This window comes from Myripristis murdjan, chromosome 9, assembly GCF_902150065.1.
Source record: "Myripristis murdjan chromosome 9, fMyrMur1.1, whole genome shotgun sequence".
NCBI classification, from domain to species: Eukaryota; Metazoa; Chordata; class Actinopteri; order Holocentriformes; family Holocentridae; genus Myripristis; species Myripristis murdjan.
In genome coordinates this window covers 9,558,004-9,578,224 of record NC_043988.1, presented here as the reverse complement: position 1 = coordinate 9,578,224, position 20,221 = coordinate 9,558,004, and the positions used below count along the sequence as shown (strand labels likewise).

Genomic DNA, 20,221 nt, shown 5'->3' with positions numbered 1-20,221 from the left:
TGAAACAAAACATAAAACAAACCATCCACTGCATATTAATGGAATCACTGTTAAACATGTTGTTTATTTTCTCGACGGTATACCCGACTTCGCTTTACAGAAATGAATCAACACATTATACCAAAACTTTTTTGAAGGCTGCGGCCGGAAGCGCTGCTGTGTACTGTTCCGGCAGCTTGGCGGTGAGGCGGCTTCCCTGTTGGAGCTCCAGTATTTATAACAATTTTGTCAGAAGCCTCAGTCCGCCGCTGCTGTTCATCACCAGCAGGGAGGGTTTCCAGCCGTCGGTAGGGCTGCTTTACTTTTATTTGTCGTGGAATAAGATGCGTGCTCATTTCAGTTAGGACTCCTCTTGTGCATTTTTGGATATATTTCCTATAATGTTTGCGAGTGGCAGCCGTCTACCCATTGCACTGCAGTGGTGCGCAGCTTCGCCTGGAGAAACACCTGTGCGCCTCTGCTTCCTCTCCACTGGCCACAGTCATGAATGTTGAGTAGGTATGGATGCAAACCTGTGCACGAATCAACACACCAAGCGAGCAGCCTAGGCAAGAAGTCACGAACTCTGTTAGTGCCGTCTGCTTATTTACCGTAGTATAGCTTACCAGCGTTATAGCCATCTGTTTGTATGGCCTGACATGACACCTTGGCCTGATGACTGCAGCCCAGCGAGGCGTATAATGGACAGATTTCATGGACCCAGTTGGCCAATGAGGCGCACTAGCGGTGGAACAATAGCAGAGGGTGCCTATTTCACAGGGGTTCGCTTTACCCAAAGGTGGTGTTAGATAACGGGAGTCAGTCCGTCCTAAAAGCAGCAAAGAGGAATGTGGGGGCGTCTTGTTGCTGTCAGAGAGGATATAGGGGGGATCTGTTGGAACAGGATCACCCGACCATTTTTGGTGAGAGACCATTGTGGAGTTATGATCACTGTTGACGCATTGCATAGACTCCTCGTGTTTTGGCTGCTGGTCCATTATCATTATATAATCATGCCCATGTAATCCAGTTTTTTACTTAGGCAGCATACGATTACACAGACTACAGCCCCCCCGAGGACCCATTTATGCAGCCTACAGCTGAGCAACCTATGAATGTCTATTATAAATGTGGGTGGGTATCAACACTGTTTACGTTTACATAATTCACCGAGTGTGTGTGTGTGTGTGTGCGCGCGAGTGTGTGTGCGTGGTGCGCAAAGGAAAGAGAAGAGATGGAGATTTGTGTTAAATGCAGCAATGTGCCCATGACTCATGGTTTTATACAGTGCAGTACAGGGGTGTGTGGAAAGCTGAATTCCAAATTGCCTTCAAAGTGTGTGTTTTGTGTGTGTGTGTGTGTGTGTGTGTGTGTGTGTGTGTGTGTGTGTGTGTGTGTGTGTGTGTGTGTATGCGCGCGCGGTGCAGTCATTTTGAAGTCCACAGTGTGTGGGTGAGTTTCAGCAGGTGTTTTTTTAGATGTGCTGCACAGAGGAAGGGTATTTTCTGTCAAACCCTCAAGAGGAAGATGTGTCACAGACGTGTCAAAGCAACGCGGCTGTGTAATGGGATCTGCGAGCAATCAGATGAACTCATTTTGCCTGCAAACAGTGTAACATTACTAAACAGAATCAGAATGGGTAATATCACATAGCAGCGTTTATGTTGTTAATCACATTGTCTTCTTCTCCCCCTTATGCCCCCTCTCTCCCCCTCTCTTTTTCTCTCTTTCTCTGTTTTCCAGACCACAGATACCCTAAGGTGCGGTGTCTGTCTGCATTTGTCTGAATGAACAAGAGAGGGAGCAGCACAAATACCGCACAGGCAGACACCATGCGAGAAAAAACCTCCCCTCATCCCTGAATGCAGAAATGTTAGGACTGGAGACCGAATGTGTCATATCAAATCAGCAGACTGTTTACAGTAGGGGGGGCTGATAAGAGCTGCCTGACACTAGATTCACAAACACCCCGTGTGTGCTTTAAGGCCTCTTTCAATCAGCATCAAGTAAGACGCGTTAACTCATCTTTCATCAGCACTTTCTTTCCATCAGACTCAGCGATTTCAAGAAGAGCCGAGATGGAGTGGTCACTAGAGAGGGTGAGGGAGATACTGGCTGGAGGGATGCAGTGTGTGAGGGAGTGTCAGTGTTGTGCTTTTGCCACAGCCATATGTGTGCTGCTGCTCTTTGCCTGGTATTGTTACAGGATGGGCCGAGAGCACGGCTCTGACCCCTTGCGCAGGAGGTACGGCTTAGACCACAGCCATATGAGAGGGGTCAGAGGGGCCTTGATCAGTTCAGAGGGCTGCGGCAGGAAAGGGCGGAAGTCCTCGGTGGAAGAGCAGAACGGCTTTGCTTACTGCCAGTCCTCAGAGTGCTTCCGCTGCACCGCCAGCGGAGAGGGGCTAAACCAGAGACTGTACCACAGTCTGCAGGATTACGCCAAACGCTACACCTGGTCAGGCATGGGCCGGGTGCACAAAGGGGTTCGCGACCAAGGCCGGTACCTCAGCAGCCGACCCACCATCCAGCGGCCGGAGGTCTTCTTCCTCCCGGACCTGCCCTCGGCACCTTTCTTCTCCCGGGATGTGCAGCGGCACGATGTGGAGCTGCTGGAGCGGAGCTTCCCGACACTCCTGGCCGAGTTTGAGAACATCTACCACCACCCTCCGGCCCGGGGCGGCTCCTCCCTCCCTCCAGGATGGAAAGCCAACAGCACCCCTCACGGCCAGTGGTGGACCTACTACCTGGTCAACCAAGGCACTCCTCTGGCGCTCAACGTCAGGAGGTGTCCACGAGCCTGGAGGGTGCTGGGCCAGCTGCGCACCTTCATTGCCAACAACGTATTTGGAAACGCCTGCTTCTCTGTGCTGACACCCGGAGCTCTGATCACCGAACATTACGGACCGACCAATGTCAGGCTGCGCTGCCACCTGGGTAAGAGGTGAACTGTTGGGAGGGAGAGAGCTTCTCCAGCCCATGGTCCTCAACTGTATTGAGGCCCAAGAGTCTGCAGGTTGGCAATCCAGCTAAACACCACGGCGGCTGATTCCACTGGTTAACACACCTCAACCAGACAGGAGAAACTAATCAGTGGAATCAGCGGCTGTGGTGTTTAGTTGGAGGGAAAATCTGATTACTCTTCGGTCGTGATGACCCATGGTTGAGAACTACGAGCTTAAGCCATGAAATGTTTTGTTCTGTTGTCACATGTGCACCTGAGCTGTAATTCTGCTTCCAGCTGTGCCCCTTTGAGATGCTCAGAAAGGTGACATCAACCAGCAGAGTGTCATGACACACATATGTGGACGGACTTATTTGCGTTCCCCTGCAGGTCTCAGAGTGCCCGCTTCCTGTGAGCTTGTGGTTGGCGGAGAGCCGCAGTGCTGGTCTGAGGGCAGCTGTCTCCTTTTTGATGACTCCTTCCTCCACAGGGCCTTCCATGAGGGTAAGACGGGATTAAAAATGGATGTTTTATTGCACTCTGTCTCTTTGCTTTGTTCCTTGAAAGAGGATTGACCTAAAAATGGCAAACCCCAAGTTTTTACTTTCCTCCCCAAAAGAAAAAGTGAGGAGAAAAGCCACAAACGTTTTAGCAAAAGCAAATTGCCGAATGTGATTTGTTTCAAGTTTTGCCCACTTGATCCGAGCATGACCTCTTCACTGTTAGGGATCATGACAAGACAGGGTTCTTGATCTTTTTGCTGCTTTTGCCTCTGTGTGTCCAGGCAGCGCAGAGGACGGCCCCAGGGTCGTCTTCATGGTGGACCTCTGGCACCCCAACGTGGCCGCTGCAGAGAGGCAGGCTTTGGACTACATTTTTACCCCCGGCCGCTGAGAGGAGGAAGAGGAAAACAGGCGTGAGTGGGAAACCATGTCCAAGCAAGAGACGGGTGACATTTAGCGAGCAGCAGTGTCTGTAGGATTGGGGAGCAACTCTTTTTCAGCCTCCAGCCCAACACTCACATTCACTGTGTACATATTCTCTGTCATTTTCTCTTGCTCATTGTAAGTCCTCTTAGCAGCTATAGACTGACCAAACAGTGGGCCTCTTTTATCCGTTTGTTCATATGTTGCTTGTGTATTTACATGTAAAACGCAGCCATGCTTGCTCCAAAAACTTTCATTTCCCTGACAAATGTGAGTAGGTCCATCACTCGCTCTGTAGCCATTTTATTGACACTCATTAATGCAGTGGCAGGGGAATCCTTCTGCACATCTGTTGTTTTTATTTAATTTTGAATCCAAACGATAGCTAATTGTCCCATCACCTCTCATATGATAAATGATCTGATAGGATCATTTGAAAAATTATATCCTTGTAATCGCTCACCACAAACTATATTTAGCCTTTTATTAAATCAAATCATAGGAAGGAGAAGTGACCACCTATTTAGATGTCCATCAAATTTTCAATATGAAATTTCCTTTATCTTTGAGTCTGGCAAATGTTCCCTCCAGTGGTTTATCAGTCGCATAATGACTGGAAGAAATTCTGGGCCAAGTTGAGCTTCGATATGCACCTCGTATCAGTTATTTATGATGCCTATCTGTGTTTTTCATTGCGGCCTGGTTTGGTTTAACAATGCCGGTAGCGAGCACATTACATTATGACTGACTCATGTCCAAGTCTTTAACAAGCCACGCAATAAAGTGTCACTCTGTTGCTGTTGTGCTTCACGTCGTACATGGTCCTTTTATTGCAGGGCGGCTTGTTCTATTAGCTGTACATGAATTAAAATCAACGATGAGGCGTTTATGGTCCCGAACTCTAGCCAGGCGTTATGAAAGATGGAGTAACCCTTAAAGAAAACATTTTGCTAAAGTTAATGATCTTATTACTTAACACTTAGCTGACATATAACACATAATACTAATTGCTTCACACTTAGTATAACACCTACATTTCTGCAAGGGCTATGAGATGTTCGATCATTGCTGTGGATGGAAGCTGAGAATGGAAGAAGTATTCACTTTTTTTGTATTACTCAACATACCCAGTCATCCTTTATCGATAGTGGATGTTCAAACTTTGATTCATAACATGACAAAAAAGATTGTCAGTGGGTTTGCACATTTACCTTGATACACTACCAAAACACCCACTGTCACATTTATAACATAATGTAGACTATTTCAATAGCCATGAATGGACAGACAATCTCCTGCTTGCAGAAAGAGGAAATATTTGAAGTGAATGTGAATGATACAAAGCCAAAGTTTAGTAGTAGGCATTAGCTCTACAGTGGTGGTTGCATTTAGGCCTACTGGACTAAGGTTTACAATTCAAACATCACATCACATTAGATAACAAAAACATCTAGTTGCATCTTTTCCTCATTAGTAAGTAGATGTTGCCTGATTTGGGTGAGAGACTGTAGTTCAACAAGCAAGGGTCACTTTGTGAGGCTATTTTTTGAGGTTGAGCTACTTAAGTGACACACTTAGGCTCTTATAACATGCTGATCAAACGGCAACAGATATCTAAATTTGTCTATTCGTCATGATAGTCGCTGCATGTGCACACACAGTGTTAGAATGTTTACCAGAAAATCTCATATCCTTAAACCTCCTTTGTGTTGTGTTTAGCATTTCCCAAGCAATTTCTGAATGAATTTGCTCATATCTTGCTTGATAAGTGAGGTCCAATGTCTGACATCACATGAATGTTTTACGGACACAGCCCTTATCTCTGACATTAACCCTGCCGGTGTGTGATACTTTATTGTGCTCTCCTTTTGAAAAATCGATCCTGCTTTCACAAGACGTGGTTAGAGAAGCACATTTTTAGATCAGATCTTGTGAGTCGGCCTGTGCTGTAACACCGGAGAAGTGTTTTTGGTAAATTTACTAAATTCTTGTAAATTGCTTGTATTTGATATCAGGTTTGTATTTCTGTAAATAGGGTTGGAGTAAAACTGATACAATCTGACATGTTTTGAAATGATTGTCTTAAACGCTGTAGGTATTGTGTTGTCTTGATTTCCAGGTAAAGTGACCGCACTTCATTCTCCGCTCCCAAAAAACCAACCATGAAGAGGTCATTTTGATAGATTCAATTTGTAGGCTCTAGAATATGTTTATCAAGTGATATCGCTATTGTTCGGTGATGTTTTTTTCTGTTGAAACATTCTGTAATTTTGCAGCACCATATGGTAACGGCATCCATTATTAAAGCCACAATCCTTAATTCGTAAACAGCATATCATCGACATATGCGCACAATCTTCGGGTAAGGTGTTGTTGCAAATGGAATATAACATTTTTGAAGCTTTGTCAACCCATCGCAATTCAAGAGGCCAAGCTATTCATATCTAATGTTTACAAACAATATGAACATGTTCAAACTGTTTACAACATCAAAACACATGACACTCACATTGAGCTGTCCATAAATAGGTCTAAATCAAGAGTGCTGTCAGTCCACGTTAGAATATTTAAATTGTCATTCCCCATGCATTAGCTTTATAGATATGATGGGGCTACCATTTCGTTTACATTTGGATTAAGGATTGGGCCTTTAACTCATTCTTGTGTGGATTTTGAACAGTATTTCTGTACATTTAATAAATGGCCAATCTTATTTAACCAGCTGTTGTCAGAAGCCTCACTATTACACAGATCCAACAGATATGAAACAAGATGTCGCCTCTGTAGAGTATGAGTTTATTTTTAGCCCATTCGGCTGAATCAATCAACAATCCATATATAGTAAACTACTGTTTGACACTGCTACCTTTTCTTCCTTCCAAAGCGTGAAGTCTGAAGAACTACAAAAACACTGCAAAGGTTGAAGAGTTCAGTCATAAAGAAGAATAAAGAATCAAAACAAAGTCTTTTTTTTGTAGCTCTTCCTAGAAATGTGCCACTTCAGTGTTTACAATGGGCTTTACAGTGTAAAATGAGGGGAGGACGTTTGTGTTGCTTATTTGCAACCAGATGTAGTTTTATATTAATGGCACAGGGAGGCGTAGGCATGCAGTGACATTTTCAAAGCACTGTTTTCTCCATATAACAGTGGTTATTTTCAGTCAGAACTGTGCTGCCTCAGAAGAACACGGAGACAAAGCACTTGAATGCTGACGGAGGCAAAAAAAAAAGGAGAGAGAAAATTCATGTTTAATCATGTTTAATAAGAGCGACTGTGAAGCTTATAAATTAAGAATGGGTTCGTTTATTGGCCTTGCTGCTGGCTGTGCAGCTATGCAACTTGAACCACAATACAAATTGCTTTCGTTACCTTAACATGCTTCACTGGGAAAGACTTTGCTTCCTCTGATCTCATCATGTAGCAAAATTCAAGGTTCTGAGTTTTCTTTACTGCATTTTGTTGTCCATGTTTAAGTCTAAAATATCCCCTGACAGATGGAAGTGCATGGCACCAAACAGTAAGAATAACACAGAACCCATTTAAATAGGCTGCACTAATGTGTGGATGTGACAGAAATATTTGGTGGCACTGTCCTGAATTAAACAAAGGCTAGGATACTTATACCACAGAGGTGAGTATATCTGTGTTTAAGAGTGAGTGTGTGTGAGAGAGAGGTGTTGCATGCTGGGAACAGCTTGGAGCTATGAGGCCTGTACAGAGATATTAGGCCACTGAAAAATAGACACAGACATCAGTGAATCATAGAAGTTAAAATAATCAGACAGGCATAGGGGGTGCAGAGACGCAAAAAAAAATTATAGGCTAGGGCTGCTTATCAGTCACCTCCTTATTTTCTAGTCCAGCGGTTCCCAAAGTGAGGTCCGGGGGCCTCTAGGGGTCCACGAGGGGAGTGCAAGGGTCCCAATACATTTTTGTCACCTGCAAATGGGCATAACCAGACATTATATGAGGATCAATGCTTTCATCACAGCTTTCACTATTCACTGTGGACCTACTGCATTTGTGTTTCTCTCTGCAGGCATACATTATAATGACATCTCAATTCCTTGGGATAAAGTCTTCGGGAAAAAAATGGGTAAGGAGCGGGTGTCTGTGGTGTAATGTATTAGACCTATCTATATGGTAGGTCCTTTGCATTGAAAAAGTTTGCGAACCCTTGGTGTAGCCTACTATCTTCCACACCCCCATCATTGTCGAGATGTCAGAGACTAGCGTTCACATCAATGAAAAGGTGACGCGCTCTGCAGGGACGTGTGTGCCCCCTATTCCGCTGTCTGTGCGCGCTCCGGCCGCGCTGCCGCGCAGCAATCAGGTGGTGAAATGTAACTTAACGCGGGCAGGGTGTGCTGCGGATTATGGGTCGACAATGGACAGAAAACGACAATCTAGGCTGTCAGTGATCAACCCACAGACACAGACAAAGCCAGATCCGCAGCGATGAGCTCCTCCTTCCCAAAATCCGAATCCACAACCTCTTTACTGAAATCATCCTCGGCGAGGAGACCGACACACCTCCCTGAAAGCCGGAGAAGTCACCATCAGCACCAGCACCAGCATCACCACCGTCCCGCTGCTCTCCAGAGCGGTAGCACCGCCGAGGAGTCCTTCTGGACGGCTGAATGCGACGTCAGTGCCCGGAGACCCCTGTGCCACCCGTCTCTCCTCAACAACCGGGGTAGTAATACTAATGCAACGACCCGGTGCAAGAGCAGATCCCATGCCCCTCACAGCCAAGTTCCCGACCCGTCTGAGCCTAACGGCGAGGCGAGCCGAGGTATGAGGGAGCGCTGCAGGGCATCCAAACCCACACACCGGCACCACCGCAGGAAGCCAAACCGGGAGGACCCACCGCCGGCAGGATCCCCAGAACCGGAACATCACCGTCGCTGCCACACACACACCCGCACAGTCCCGAGGGTCCCCTCTCTGTCGGACAGCAACGACGACACGGCGTCCTTCTTTGAGCCGAGGGACCGTAAGGGGGCCAGTTTGTCCAACAGCGGCGGTCAGGTCAGCAGCCCGTCCCCGTCCTCCTGCTCCCTGGTCCCGCTGTCCAGCAGGTCCTCTCGCCGCTCCCGGAGGTCCAGTGCGGCGTCCTCTGCGTCCGATGTCAATTTGCGCACCATCCTCAATTCACTCTTCGGGCAGGTAAGGCCCTTTACAAGTTATAGATCATCAGGTCAATGCATAGTCGCCTACAAAATAGGCTACCTAAAACATAAAGTCGCACTGAATTGTTTTCTCTGGGTTGCCTTGTTAGGGCATGACTTAATGAAGCCCAAATCAGCACACTTGTATTTCTAGAGATCTAGAAACAGTGTGTTCAACATGCAGGGGTCCTACATGGCATCCTGGGGCCCCTGACAAGATGTGACCCCCGACCCCCTGAACCCCCAATCCCAGTGTTACATCATCTTAATACATCCAACATGGGCCCTCAGGAAGTAATACCAAGTAACTCTAGTGAGTCTTTAGTTTAGTTTTTATTTAATGTGTCAAAATCCCCCTCCTTTAAAAAAAAAAAAAAAAAAAAAAAAAAAAAAAAAAAATCACATAGGCCTTATTGGCAGTATAAAGAGATTTCTTGCATTGCCAAAGCACTGAAATAGTAACATTTCAGTTAAAATATAAAGCTATAAGAGCCAACAGAAAATACTCATTTGAGCTTATGACTTAACCTGAAGAAAATCTAAATGGCCTGACATGTACTGAGGGTTATAATTACCATATTTTTATTTAAGTCTGTTTTATTGTATTCAGGTATATTATTTCCTGTGGTATTGCTATGATCTTCCTTTGGGATTTGTTGTATTTCCTTGTGGGTTTACAGTCATTTTAGGGTATTTTCTGGCATTTTTGTCTCCTATAATAGTTTTCTTGCAATGCTAATACAGTGTCCTAAAATTTATTGTGGGATTACTGTAAGTCTTTTTCATAAGTACTGAATTGCTTTGACAGGCTTCTGAATGGGCAGTTTTCTAACACTAATTCTTTTTTTGTGCTGGCTTAACCTCACTCAGAAAATGTTCATTTGTACTAAAAGTCAATGCACCCCTGAAGTACTGAAGCTTGCCTTATAGAACTGTTTTGCTAATGAACTACAAGATTAAATGCTTGTTTTTATTGCGAAAGTAATGTACGGCTGCGCACAAATGCAAAGTGGTTTACTGTGGTTTATGTCTTCAGTGACGTCCATTCTACAATCGATATAGGATAAAGTGGTGTGTGTGATGCAATCTGCAAATGCTGCTCTCACTGGACAGACTTATGGAGGGAAAAGTATCTTCTACATATTCATTTATTATGTATGAGTGTTTGTGCCGGGGGCTGATAAAGTGATGTAGAAATCTCTGTAGTGCTAATTTGTATGTGGTCAAAGACAAATATATTTGCACAATGCCGCATTATTTTGATTATAATGATTGTAGTTATTTCTCTCTTTGAAGGAAATCACTTTGATGTCCCTTATGATGATGAAAGGAACACTTTGAATCAATCACCACAAAGCTATATACATAAAACATGTATGTTTGAGGATAAAGAGTTCAGCTGATGGTATATTAAGCTTGTATTCTCATCAGTGGCATTTACTTGCATCATTTTGACCCATAGAGCTGCAGGACTCTTAAAGAAATTGCTTTTGGTGAGAACACTCACTTGGCTGCTAAAAACCCCGATATAACAAAATGTGGTATATGAGGGAATCTTTCCAATCTCTGCCATAAGCATTCAGAGTTTGTGTTGGTAATGATGTTGCTTTCATGTTAGGTGTCCAGGAAGATTTTAAGATGAGAACGAATCCGGTTCCTGATTTCTGAACCTTGGCCAGTGAATGGGCTCAATATAGAAACACAGAGATCTGCCATTGGGGCTCAAAGGAAGCAATCCCATTGTACTTGTTTGATGAAAGTCTATTCTACAAATATCCTGTGAGTCAGTCTGTGAGCAGGCCTGTAAAAACATTAGCGTGACCTGGATAAGGTCTTTGATGAGACAGCTATAGGCAAAGGAGCTGAATGACAGAGAGAGAAATGTAACACACGGTTTGACACACTGCCTGTGGCATTTTGTTTGAACAAGGCACACAAAACAAACAGTTATTGCTTTGTTCGGCTGGCTCTCAGTAATTTATAGATTTCTGGACGGCTCACAATAGAAATGCATGAAAAAACAGATGGCCGACCGGGCACATGGGGACAGAAATTGTTTAAACCCCCCATTAAGAAGAAGCATTTCCTCATTAGCTGGTTGCATTTGGAAAAAGGTTACTTCATTAGCCAAATGGCGCGCTGTATTGTAATTTTTGTACACCTCTTAAAGTAGATATATACTCTTTTCACCAGAAAGCACTGTAACTGATGGACTGTAACGAAGTGTATTTCTAGTATCAAAACAGTGCCATTTATTCCTGCCCTTCTCAGTCTCTGCCCCTTTTCCTCTTGGCTCCATGAGCCTGCTAGTCAGAGTGACCTTGTCATTGCCTAAGAAGGGCAGTGGATGATGGGTGGGGGGTAGGTGGAGGTAATGGAAGGCAAGAAAAACAAAAGCCTAGATCCACCCATCTGCAGCCGAGTAGAAAATCATTTTGTGGTTTGTTTGTTTGTTTGTTTGTTTGTTTGTGGAATACTAACATATGAATTCAAACGCAGTCTTTACATACGACTGGACAGCTCGGTGCTTGGCTAAAGCGCCGGGGAGGGAGAGTGCAGGTGAGAAGGACGGCAGGACTGGAAATAGGCCAATGCAAACAGTGTGTTCCCTGTCAACCTGCCTCGTACACATTCCCACCGAGAAAAATGAACGCCTTGCAATGTTTGTCTGTGAGCCTAAAGCAACGCCCACTCGTCAGGTGCAGCTTTATTGAATAGCTTACTGTGTTTACATGCATGAACGTCCAACCCCTCACCCCATTTCCTGCTCATCGTTCAACTATTTTGCTTGATCCTTCTAAAGATATGCCTTATTTTCCCTGCTGCTCACTGAAGAACTATAATAGTTTGGCGGCTGTGGCAGTTGGATGAAAATAACTAGCAGACAGTGGAACATCCTTTTTCCCTATAATAGGCACAACTCCATTTCCCTCCTTGCTCTACTTCCCTCCCTCATCCAGTTTCTCTCTCTCTCACTCTCTCTCTTTTCCACCTCTCTCCCTTCATGTTATTACCCCTACTACTGTTAGTGTCATTCACATTACATTGCGGTACCGTGCAGTCCAGTTGTAGGCACAGGTGAGCTCCCCTGTCTTCATGGGTCTTGCTGAAGCTGAAATCAGACTTAGCTCTCCTCTTCAAACCCAAACTGTCATCCTGCCAGAAGGAAAGCCCACATGCTCTTTTTTAGCAACTCTTGTCACTTGTGGTATGGGAAACTGCATAGAATCGCCACATAGGAAGGTAAGATTGTCATCGGCGTCATGCACTGTGCTCTCACAGCATGTAGCACCCTCTCTTTCTCAGAGGACCCGTGTATGTTTGGAGGAATTTGTTGTGTGCGATCCCAAGTTGAAATGATTATTTAAACACACATAAAAGCCTCTCCAACTGAAGTGCATCTTATTCTAGTGGGGGAGGAAGCTGAGCAGTTATAGCACTTTTATGCAAAATTTGTTTGTCGTCAGCAGTGCTTGATTTAGTAGCTCTCCAAAACATGGTTATGTGCGCTGTTTTTTTGTGCTGATATAAAGCACACATGGATGTTTTATTGGTATGTTACCCATAGTATTTCAAAGCCACAACAAGATTCTGGTGCCTTATATATCTAGTTGTACGTGTTACAAATTATATCCAAATATGGGCGTAGGTGTAAGATATGCCTTCATAGAAAATGGTGATAAATCTCCAAGTATTATATAGACGAGACTCAGTTTAAGTTTAGTATAAGCGGTTAGGTCTACATGACTCACACTACATTCTATTGATTGTTTGTAATGATGGTAATCAAGGAATTCAAGCTTGCTCCTCCACTGCACTCACTACAAGTGGCTCTGAAGTGTAGTTGTCAAACTTCTGGTAGAATAATGGCTGTAGATGCTCAACACAAAATATTTTCTAACACGGACAGCATGTCTCACAGAAGGAAGTGTCTCCTGACGTCTTCCCAGCATAACGTCCTCAGTCCTGTGCTCGGCACATGTGCAGCCTGCTCCCTTGTGCAATATCTTTTCTCTCCTCTGCCTCTACGTGTGTTTACTGTTCCTGTGACAGTGTATAGGTGTGAAGTGCCAGTCTGTACAATGTGGCAAGTAAACTGTTATGATTAATGAGTGGAAAGTTGGCAACGCGCTATTTTATTGATGTGGATGGATTCACCTTCCCGCCGTGTTCCTCTGTTTTACACATTCTATCCCTCTGTCTTTCCTCCCTTGTCTTTCACACATGCACGCACACACACACACACACACACACACACACACATACACACACACGCACACACACAGGGTCCTGTGCACTCTGAGTAGCATAGAATTTAGTCTGCTGTCAAGAATATAGAAAGTCTACATTCACTGACACACAGATCCTCCTTCACACGTCCGCTCTCAACCTGTATTTTTTATTTTCCATTCTGTTCCAAAGCTGCTACAGGTCTCTAACACTGTCTCTGCCCCCCTACCTGCACCCCTCTGCAAAGATGCTCCAGGAGGCTGAGAGGAGGTTCAGAGGGGTGCTGTCCTGTGAGGAGAGGGGCCAGGCAGGGGGTCTTGGGCCCTATCAGGAGCCTCTTGTGTCCATGACACAAAACTTCGCTCTCATGAGCAACATACTTGGGCAAACCTGTATCTTCCTGCGTAAAGGCGTGGCCAAGAGCAGGCTGGCTGTACGTAAGTCTGCACACACTCACAAACTCTTTTATCTACTGCTGTCTTAGTATTTAAGTATTAAAGCTAACCCGCAAGCAGTTTCCTTTTTCTAAATATATGATTGCCAAATGAGCTGTGCAAACAGCTGTCAGCACTAGTGCTGACATCTTTGAGCTATTTTCTATCGCCATATTTTGTTATTTATGCTCCTGCTGCTTTTGATTGGTGGTTTTACCTGCTTTCTGTAGAGATCTTTTCAGATCTGGCAGGGGATTAAATCTGAAAGCTCCTACAATGTTGCAAGAGGCAGTTAATGGGGGCCTCTGTGTGTAACAGCATCTATTATATTTGCTGTTAATATTAGAATGTGTCACCACAGCCAATTTAATAAAGAAATAATAATGAATAATGAGCATACATGATAGACATGTATGAAAAAATAGCAGCTTCTTTATTAGCCTATGTACAGTCATATAACAGATTGTGAATAATAATCTGTGGTCAAAGGTTAAACAGCTGTAGTGATGCAACGATGCTATTGTCCACTGGTGGCTTCTCACAGATATATCTGTATTTGTTTGTATAAACTGACTGAGCAAAATACTAACAACATCTTCATGATACTGAGTGGCAGTTCATTTTGTACAATCCACATCTTGCATATCTCAAAACTTCAGAATCCTTCTCTAACTCATGTGCCTCTCTTTACCTTCATCTCCTCTTTTGTGATTTGTTTAGATTGAACGGTCGACAAACGAAAACACAGAGCAGGCCGAATTACATAACTGTGATTGATTCTATTGGCCAACTCACTGATAGATCACTAATACCATGTTTTTACCAATTCAGTCTAGTCTAGTCGCAGTTTTTTGGTTTTTTTTTTTTTTTTTTTTCAGTTATATGTAATGGAAATCAATGAGTGATTATGATCTCTACTTATATTCCCCTCATGAGCATATTTCACAAAAAGAGTAAAAATCCTTAATATTTATGTATATTCAGTGGGTAAGCAATGATGTCTCTGTCCAAAAGGCACAACATGGGATATTTTGGTGGAAACAGTATTAACATGACCTCAATTACTACTCAAGAGCCTAATTTTAGGGAGCCTTCTCAAACATGTTTATCCTTCCAGCAAACATCAAAGAATTTTCCACATTTTCTTTCCAAATAGTAATTAGTAGCACCTAAAAATACTTTATGTGCTGGGTATGAATCAGGACGTGGCTATTTATTATCCATGTGGGTGAAAAATAATAATTCTGAGTGAGGAGGTTTATTATCACCTGGCTGATGCATTGCCTTTGTTGCTGAAGGTGTTGTGTCTGTCAGACTGGCTGGCCGCACGTCTTTGGGCCCATGTGCCTGCTGTGTTTTCTGTGTCAGTGGTTCCGGTCAGACAGTTCTTTGGGTCTGACGTCAAGAGTGAGTATTGTGTTTATACTTCTCGCTGCTCCCGCTGTTAACCCCTGAGGGCTCTGGGATATGTCTCTCTCTCTCTCTGCCCTTTAAAGGTTGCATTCATTGTAAGCAAGGGCTGAAAAAATAGAAACAGCCACATTCTTTGGTGAACTCTGGGCAGATGTGTTTCCCAGTCATGCATGATAGTGATCAGTCTATTAGATCATGGAGCTTGTGTCACTGAGATGTGAGAGAGCTGTGTTCCAGTGTTGACACCTTTCGTGACTTGGTGTCCTTTGCCTGAGATTCACAAGTAGATTGAAGATTGTTATGGAGAAACTCGCTGATTTGGGTTCAGCAGTGACTCAAGTCACAGCATCATCACCGGTATGTGTGTTTGTAGGTTATTTTGGTAATGTGAGAGTGGGCTTGTACTGTTGGTGTATTTGTGGTGACTGACAGTTTGAGGTGCTTGAAAGTTGTTTATGTTCTCATCACTGATCAAATACTCTTTCCCCGCAGGACAGAGAGCTGAGACCCGAGGAAATGGATGGTAAGTCGTGTTGAGCTTCTCTTTCTTTGCTGAAGATAAGGCAAGTTAAGTAATATTTGTTTAAAAAATGCTTTTAACAACACAGTTTGTCACAGCGCTTTACACAGCATGGGATATAAATACAAATAACAAAGACAGCAAGGTCAAGTTGTGAGATGTGAGGCCAGAGGCTTGTGTGTGTGTGTGTGTTTGTGTGTGTATGTGTGTGTGTGTGTGTGTGTGTGTGTGTGTGCGGGTGAAATAAGAGAGGTAAAATAGTGCCCCCAGTATTTTTTGTGTCATTACTCAACAGAGTTGCGGGACGCTTTCAAAGAGTTTGACAAGGACAAAGACGGTTTCATTAGCTGTAAAGACCTGGGAAACTGTATGAGAACCATGGGATACATGCCCACTGAAATGGAGCTGATCGAGCTGAGCCAGCAGATCAACATGAACCGTAAGAGCTGAACTATGTTGGGTATATCCTGAAAATAATGTGCATACTGTACACTTGAGTCATGCATTGCAATTTCCCATTAAATTCTCTGTCTCTTTTTCTGAAGTGGGAGGACATGTTGATTTTGAGGATTTTGTCGAGTTAATGGGCCCCAAACTACTTGCTGAAACTGCAGACATGATCGGAATAAAGGAATTAAAGGATGCCTTCAAAGAGGTGAGAGTCTGTGGAGTGAAATTTACTGAGCAAGAGCTCTGCTGTCTTTTGCCCTCCTGTTCCGGTGACCTTTTTTCTGTTTTCTCTTCCATCCTCTCCCTTTTCTGTCAGTTTGACACTAATGGAGACGGTGCGATAAGCACGTCTGAGCTGCGAGAGGCGATGAGGAAGTTGTTGGGCCAACAGGTGAGGCTTGGATCATGTGTTACTGACAGTTTATAAACCATTTTTTTCTATGGCTATCCTCTGGGTTTTAAAAATATTTTTAAACTGAGATCATCTGCCAATTTTTCTGTATTTCCAGGTGGGTCACAAGGATGTAGAAGATATCCTGAGGGACGTCGACTTGAATGGGGACGGTCTTGTTGACTTTGAAGGTAGATCCACTACATAAATCCAGTACTATAGATAGATAGATAGATATAAATCATACACAAATGTTACAGTTTTCACCACTCCCTTTGCACTCACTGACGTCCATGTTGCCTTTCTCGCGCTCTCTTTTCACAGAGTTTGTACGAATGATGTCTCGCTAAGACGGATAGCGTGGCTGATCATCAAATTGTCAGTCCTGAATGTGAAGGTTTGCCCTCTCTACACTCGACTTAGTGCCACAGAGGACAAGCTACGATCTCTGAGCCATCCACACCTGAATGATACTGGAATCATAACCCCTTGAATTTTGTGGAGCGAGGAATCACCTCACACTTTGTTTGAAAAAGTGTTCTTCCTGAAAAAGTCTCCAGTTCAACTGAGGCAGAATTTGCTGTAGCCTAGCTGACGATTGTCCAACTTATCTTTTTTTGCACTTTAACTCTCACTATATAACTTACTGTATGGGTAGATTGTTGTTTTGTCTTGACGTGGCATTACTGTGTGTCTCGTAGACCATCTCCACTCTGATGTACAGGGGGGTGAGGTTGAGTGAGTGAGTGTCTCTAGATAAGACGTACAAGATGCGTGCACTGTTGAGAATTTGAGTTTGTTTTCACTCGTCATGTGCAGACTTCTACCAACCAGCTCACTTTGTTTGCGTTAGAAAATATCCTTTTATTGGAATGTCTTTTGTGTCACATCGTTGCTCCAGCAAGGAACCCATGTGGCAATATCACACCTGTATTGTGACTGTGTGACCATCTGTGATATGTCACTGTGCTAACCCAGTCCCAGAGAAGCATTGCTGTCTGATGCCTAGGCCGTGAGAGAAGCAGATCTCTGAGCTTAAAGGGAAACTGCACTCTAAAATACCTTTCACATGTGCCACTCCCATGTTAATGAGATCAAGGGCAGTTCAAGCAATATTTGCAAAGATGCACAAGTTTATTTTAAGCTTGAATCCAGAGGACCTTATCGTCAGTAACCTGCTCTGCTTTCAGATTGACAGGATCAGCATAAGAATTACCCCTGAGAACTCCTCTTGCACTTTCATATGAGCATTAGCTGATTACCAGCCGCGCATTAGAGTGTAATGAAGGGCGTGTATGCACAATGCTGTTAAACTCAGCCGAGACCACGTAGTAACAGTAATTGCCTGAAATACCCAGTGCAGATAAGAATGTGCTCTGGTAGTGCTTTTTCTTTATCTTGCGCTGTTTGAAAGCATCAGCACTTCTACCAGCCACCTCTTTAAAACAGTCAAGGACCCAGATGGTCAACTAGATTTTTTCCTCAAACATCTGATCTGCTCTGGACTCATATGGTTGCATTTTATAATGTAAAGCCCCTCCTCTCTCTGTTGTCATTGCAAGACATTTTCTCGAGCTGCTGCTTTGATAATGAATAGAAGACTGACACGCAATTGTTTGTGCCTACATCATCTTTATTTCTCATCTTTGTTTTCCTTACTGTTGTAAGCCAGAAAGTTACTCAGCCACCTCGGATTCTGATCAAAAATCCAAAATCTCCTTCCAATTCAGTGTAAATGGAGCAGCTCAGATTGTTTTTATGTGATATAATACAGCAAAGATTTGAATGATCACACTCATGAGTCCAGCTTTAAGGAAGGCTAATCTCTGCCCAAGATCACACAGTGGGAAGGTCATATGTGAAATGTGTTGAGAGCGGATGTGATGATGCTGTACCTGTACTGTATGTCAATGTCAACATGATTGTCGTTGTGGTAAGGTTCCACAAACCTGTGTTGTCTAAGCAGTTTTTATGCATGCCAAAGAGAGACATTTATGAAATTCAGAATGCACATTTGCATTTTTTTGTCTTATGAAGTAAACAAAAATTCTTGCCAAGATAACTGTAGAGAAAAATAAAACATGTTTACATCGGAGCCCATTTTTCTGTGGTGAAACTGTTGAAGAGAAAATACAAGCACATGTACAAGAAAATGGACTTGTGTTTATTTATTCAGTGATTTATTTATTTATTGTGCATCAAATGGGAACCCACATACAAAAAGGGAAAGTAAACAGATATTTTTGTATTATGCGTATATCTCAAACTTCTCTGCATCCTTGCTCTGCGTCTAAGTGCCTAGTCAAAATGTCATCGTTAGTATGCAAGCACAGCGCTCTAGTGTGTGCTGTCACTCACTGATTTAACTACTGAGGACAAATCTCTTCATAATATTTATTATTTATATGCAAGTCTGGTGAGACTGCAGGCTGGGCAAGTTTTACCTGCAGTAACACTGCAGGAACATCAGTGTGCAAGTCTCGAAATGCAGATAACCCTGTTGAGCCATTAAGGCTTATCTTTGACTGAAGATTCATTAAAAGACAATCATATTATATTTAAAGGTTAATTAATCTATTTAATTAGAAAAGACTCTTAATAGACATGTCTTTAAAATGTATGGAGTAATTCTAGTGTATATGGATGTACACCACCTATTTATTCTACAATGGTCACTGTGCCTACAAAACAGCTGTCTGAGCAACAGAGCCAGGCCTTGTGCCGTCTTCATGGTTTTCTCTGCTTACCTTACAACTCCAGCAGCTTCATAAACATCCCCCAGCAAACATGACAAGGCATCAGGTAGCAGAAATGGTGCTGATTTTATCATTTCACTGATTCTTGAAAATAGTCAGAGGACAATTGCAAATTAATGGAAACAAACACACACTGAGACATTTACTGACATTATGACTGCAATGCTCTGATCTAGTTTATTTTTTTAACAGTGACACCTATGCTAACACATTTCACTTTAGTTTGGTGATATTAACTGCAAGCAGAAGTTTGCATCTTGGAGGAAACAACACCCACGACAACATGGCACTGTAACACACTGCCTCGTGGGTCAGTATTGCTTGGTCTTCCGGAGGAGCGTTGCTGGGATTATGCAGCAGTGAAGCCAAAAGCTGATGGCAACAAATGTTTGCATGTAGGAATGCAAATGACTTGGAGTTTCCTGGGAAGTTAGTGCAGATTGTGGCCAGGCTGTAACAACACGTGTGACAGACAGTTTAAATACACCATAACACACATGCAACTTTGCATGCCTCATCTGCACTGAGCGTGGCTACACAGGCCAATGGCTGCTGTTACAAAAAGGACTCAACGTGGCTGAAAACCTCCTATCAAGGGCTTTACTGTCATATATAGGCCTAGAGGTATTATATTGCTGTTGCCATGGCAACAATCTTCATTCATTCCTTTCGTCAAACCCACAGTGCACCGCGTGCGCGCTGCGTTGGACTCTCCTGATTGGACAAGAGTCGGGACTGTACCAAACGGCGCGAGGGGGAGAAGTGGTCTTCGGTGGCCACGTGTGGACTAGCAGCGAGCTTCAGGTGTCTGTCCCGGGACGGATCACCGAGGCCCCGGCGGTGCCGACACGGTAACACCGCGGGGCTGCCGGGGAGTGTGTCCGGGGACTGACAGGATTCCGGTGCACCGCCCGGCCAGGACAGGTACCCCCCTGCACCTTTTGGACTGATGGGTTTGACCAGTGGACTGAACCTGTGGGTACAAGAATCAAGAGTCAGTAACAAA

General features: G+C 43.8%; 2 protein-coding genes across 10 annotated transcripts; both read left to right on the top strand.

Annotated features, from left to right (window-relative positions):
• The first annotated feature begins 193 nt into the window (after window positions 1-193).
• On the top strand, window positions 194-6,567 carry asphd2 (aspartate beta-hydroxylase domain containing 2). Of its 9 annotated transcripts, none has more exons than XM_030060413.1 (6): window positions 194-498; window positions 760-902; window positions 1,022-1,113; window positions 1,723-2,916; window positions 3,314-3,427; window positions 3,708-6,567. In XM_030060413.1, exons 4-6 carry the CDS (start codon window positions 2,058-2,060, stop codon window positions 3,815-3,817), a joined length of 1,083 nt encoding a protein of 360 aa, XP_029916273.1. In that variant the 5' UTR covers window positions 194-498; window positions 760-902; window positions 1,022-1,113; window positions 1,723-2,057; the 3' UTR covers window positions 3,818-6,567. The 9 variants fall into 9 exon arrangements, with proteins under 9 accessions (XP_029916273.1, XP_029916276.1, XP_029916277.1 ...); XM_030060416.1 differs by having other exon boundaries at window positions 1,010-1,113; XM_030060417.1 differs by lacking the exon at window positions 760-902.
• Window positions 6,568-8,208: 1,641 nt separating this feature from the next.
• On the top strand, window positions 8,209-18,604 carry cabp1a (calcium binding protein 1a). Its single transcript, XM_030059139.1, has 7 exons — window positions 8,209-9,019; window positions 15,591-15,621; window positions 15,914-16,057; window positions 16,164-16,273; window positions 16,385-16,459; window positions 16,578-16,650; window positions 16,784-18,604. Exons 1-7 carry the CDS (start codon window positions 8,309-8,311, stop codon window positions 16,807-16,809), a joined length of 1,170 nt encoding a protein of 389 aa, XP_029914999.1. The 5' UTR covers window positions 8,209-8,308; the 3' UTR covers window positions 16,810-18,604.
• Window positions 18,605-20,221: the final 1,617 nt, after the last annotated feature.

Coding starts and splice junctions, on each gene's coding strand:
- cabp1a (XM_030059139.1), top strand. CDS start 8,309: ATGAGCTCCTCCTTCCCAAAATCCGAATCCACAACCTCTTTACTGAAA. Junction 16,058..16,163: donor CCAGCAGATCAACATGAACC/GTAAGAGCTGAA, acceptor CTTTTTCTGAAG/TGGGAGGACATGTTGATTTT. Junction 16,274..16,384: donor TAAAGGATGCCTTCAAAGAG/GTGAGAGTCTGT, acceptor CTTTTCTGTCAG/TTTGACACTAATGGAGACGG.
- asphd2 (XM_030060418.1), top strand. CDS start 2,058: ATGGAGTGGTCACTAGAGAGGGTGAGGGAGATACTGGCTGGAGGGATG. Junction 2,917..3,313: donor CAGGCTGCGCTGCCACCTGG/GTAAGAGGTGAA, acceptor GTTCCCCTGCAG/GTCTCAGAGTGCCCGCTTCC. Junction 3,428..3,707: donor CCACAGGGCCTTCCATGAGG/GTAAGACGGGAT, acceptor CTGTGTGTCCAG/GCAGCGCAGAGGACGGCCCC.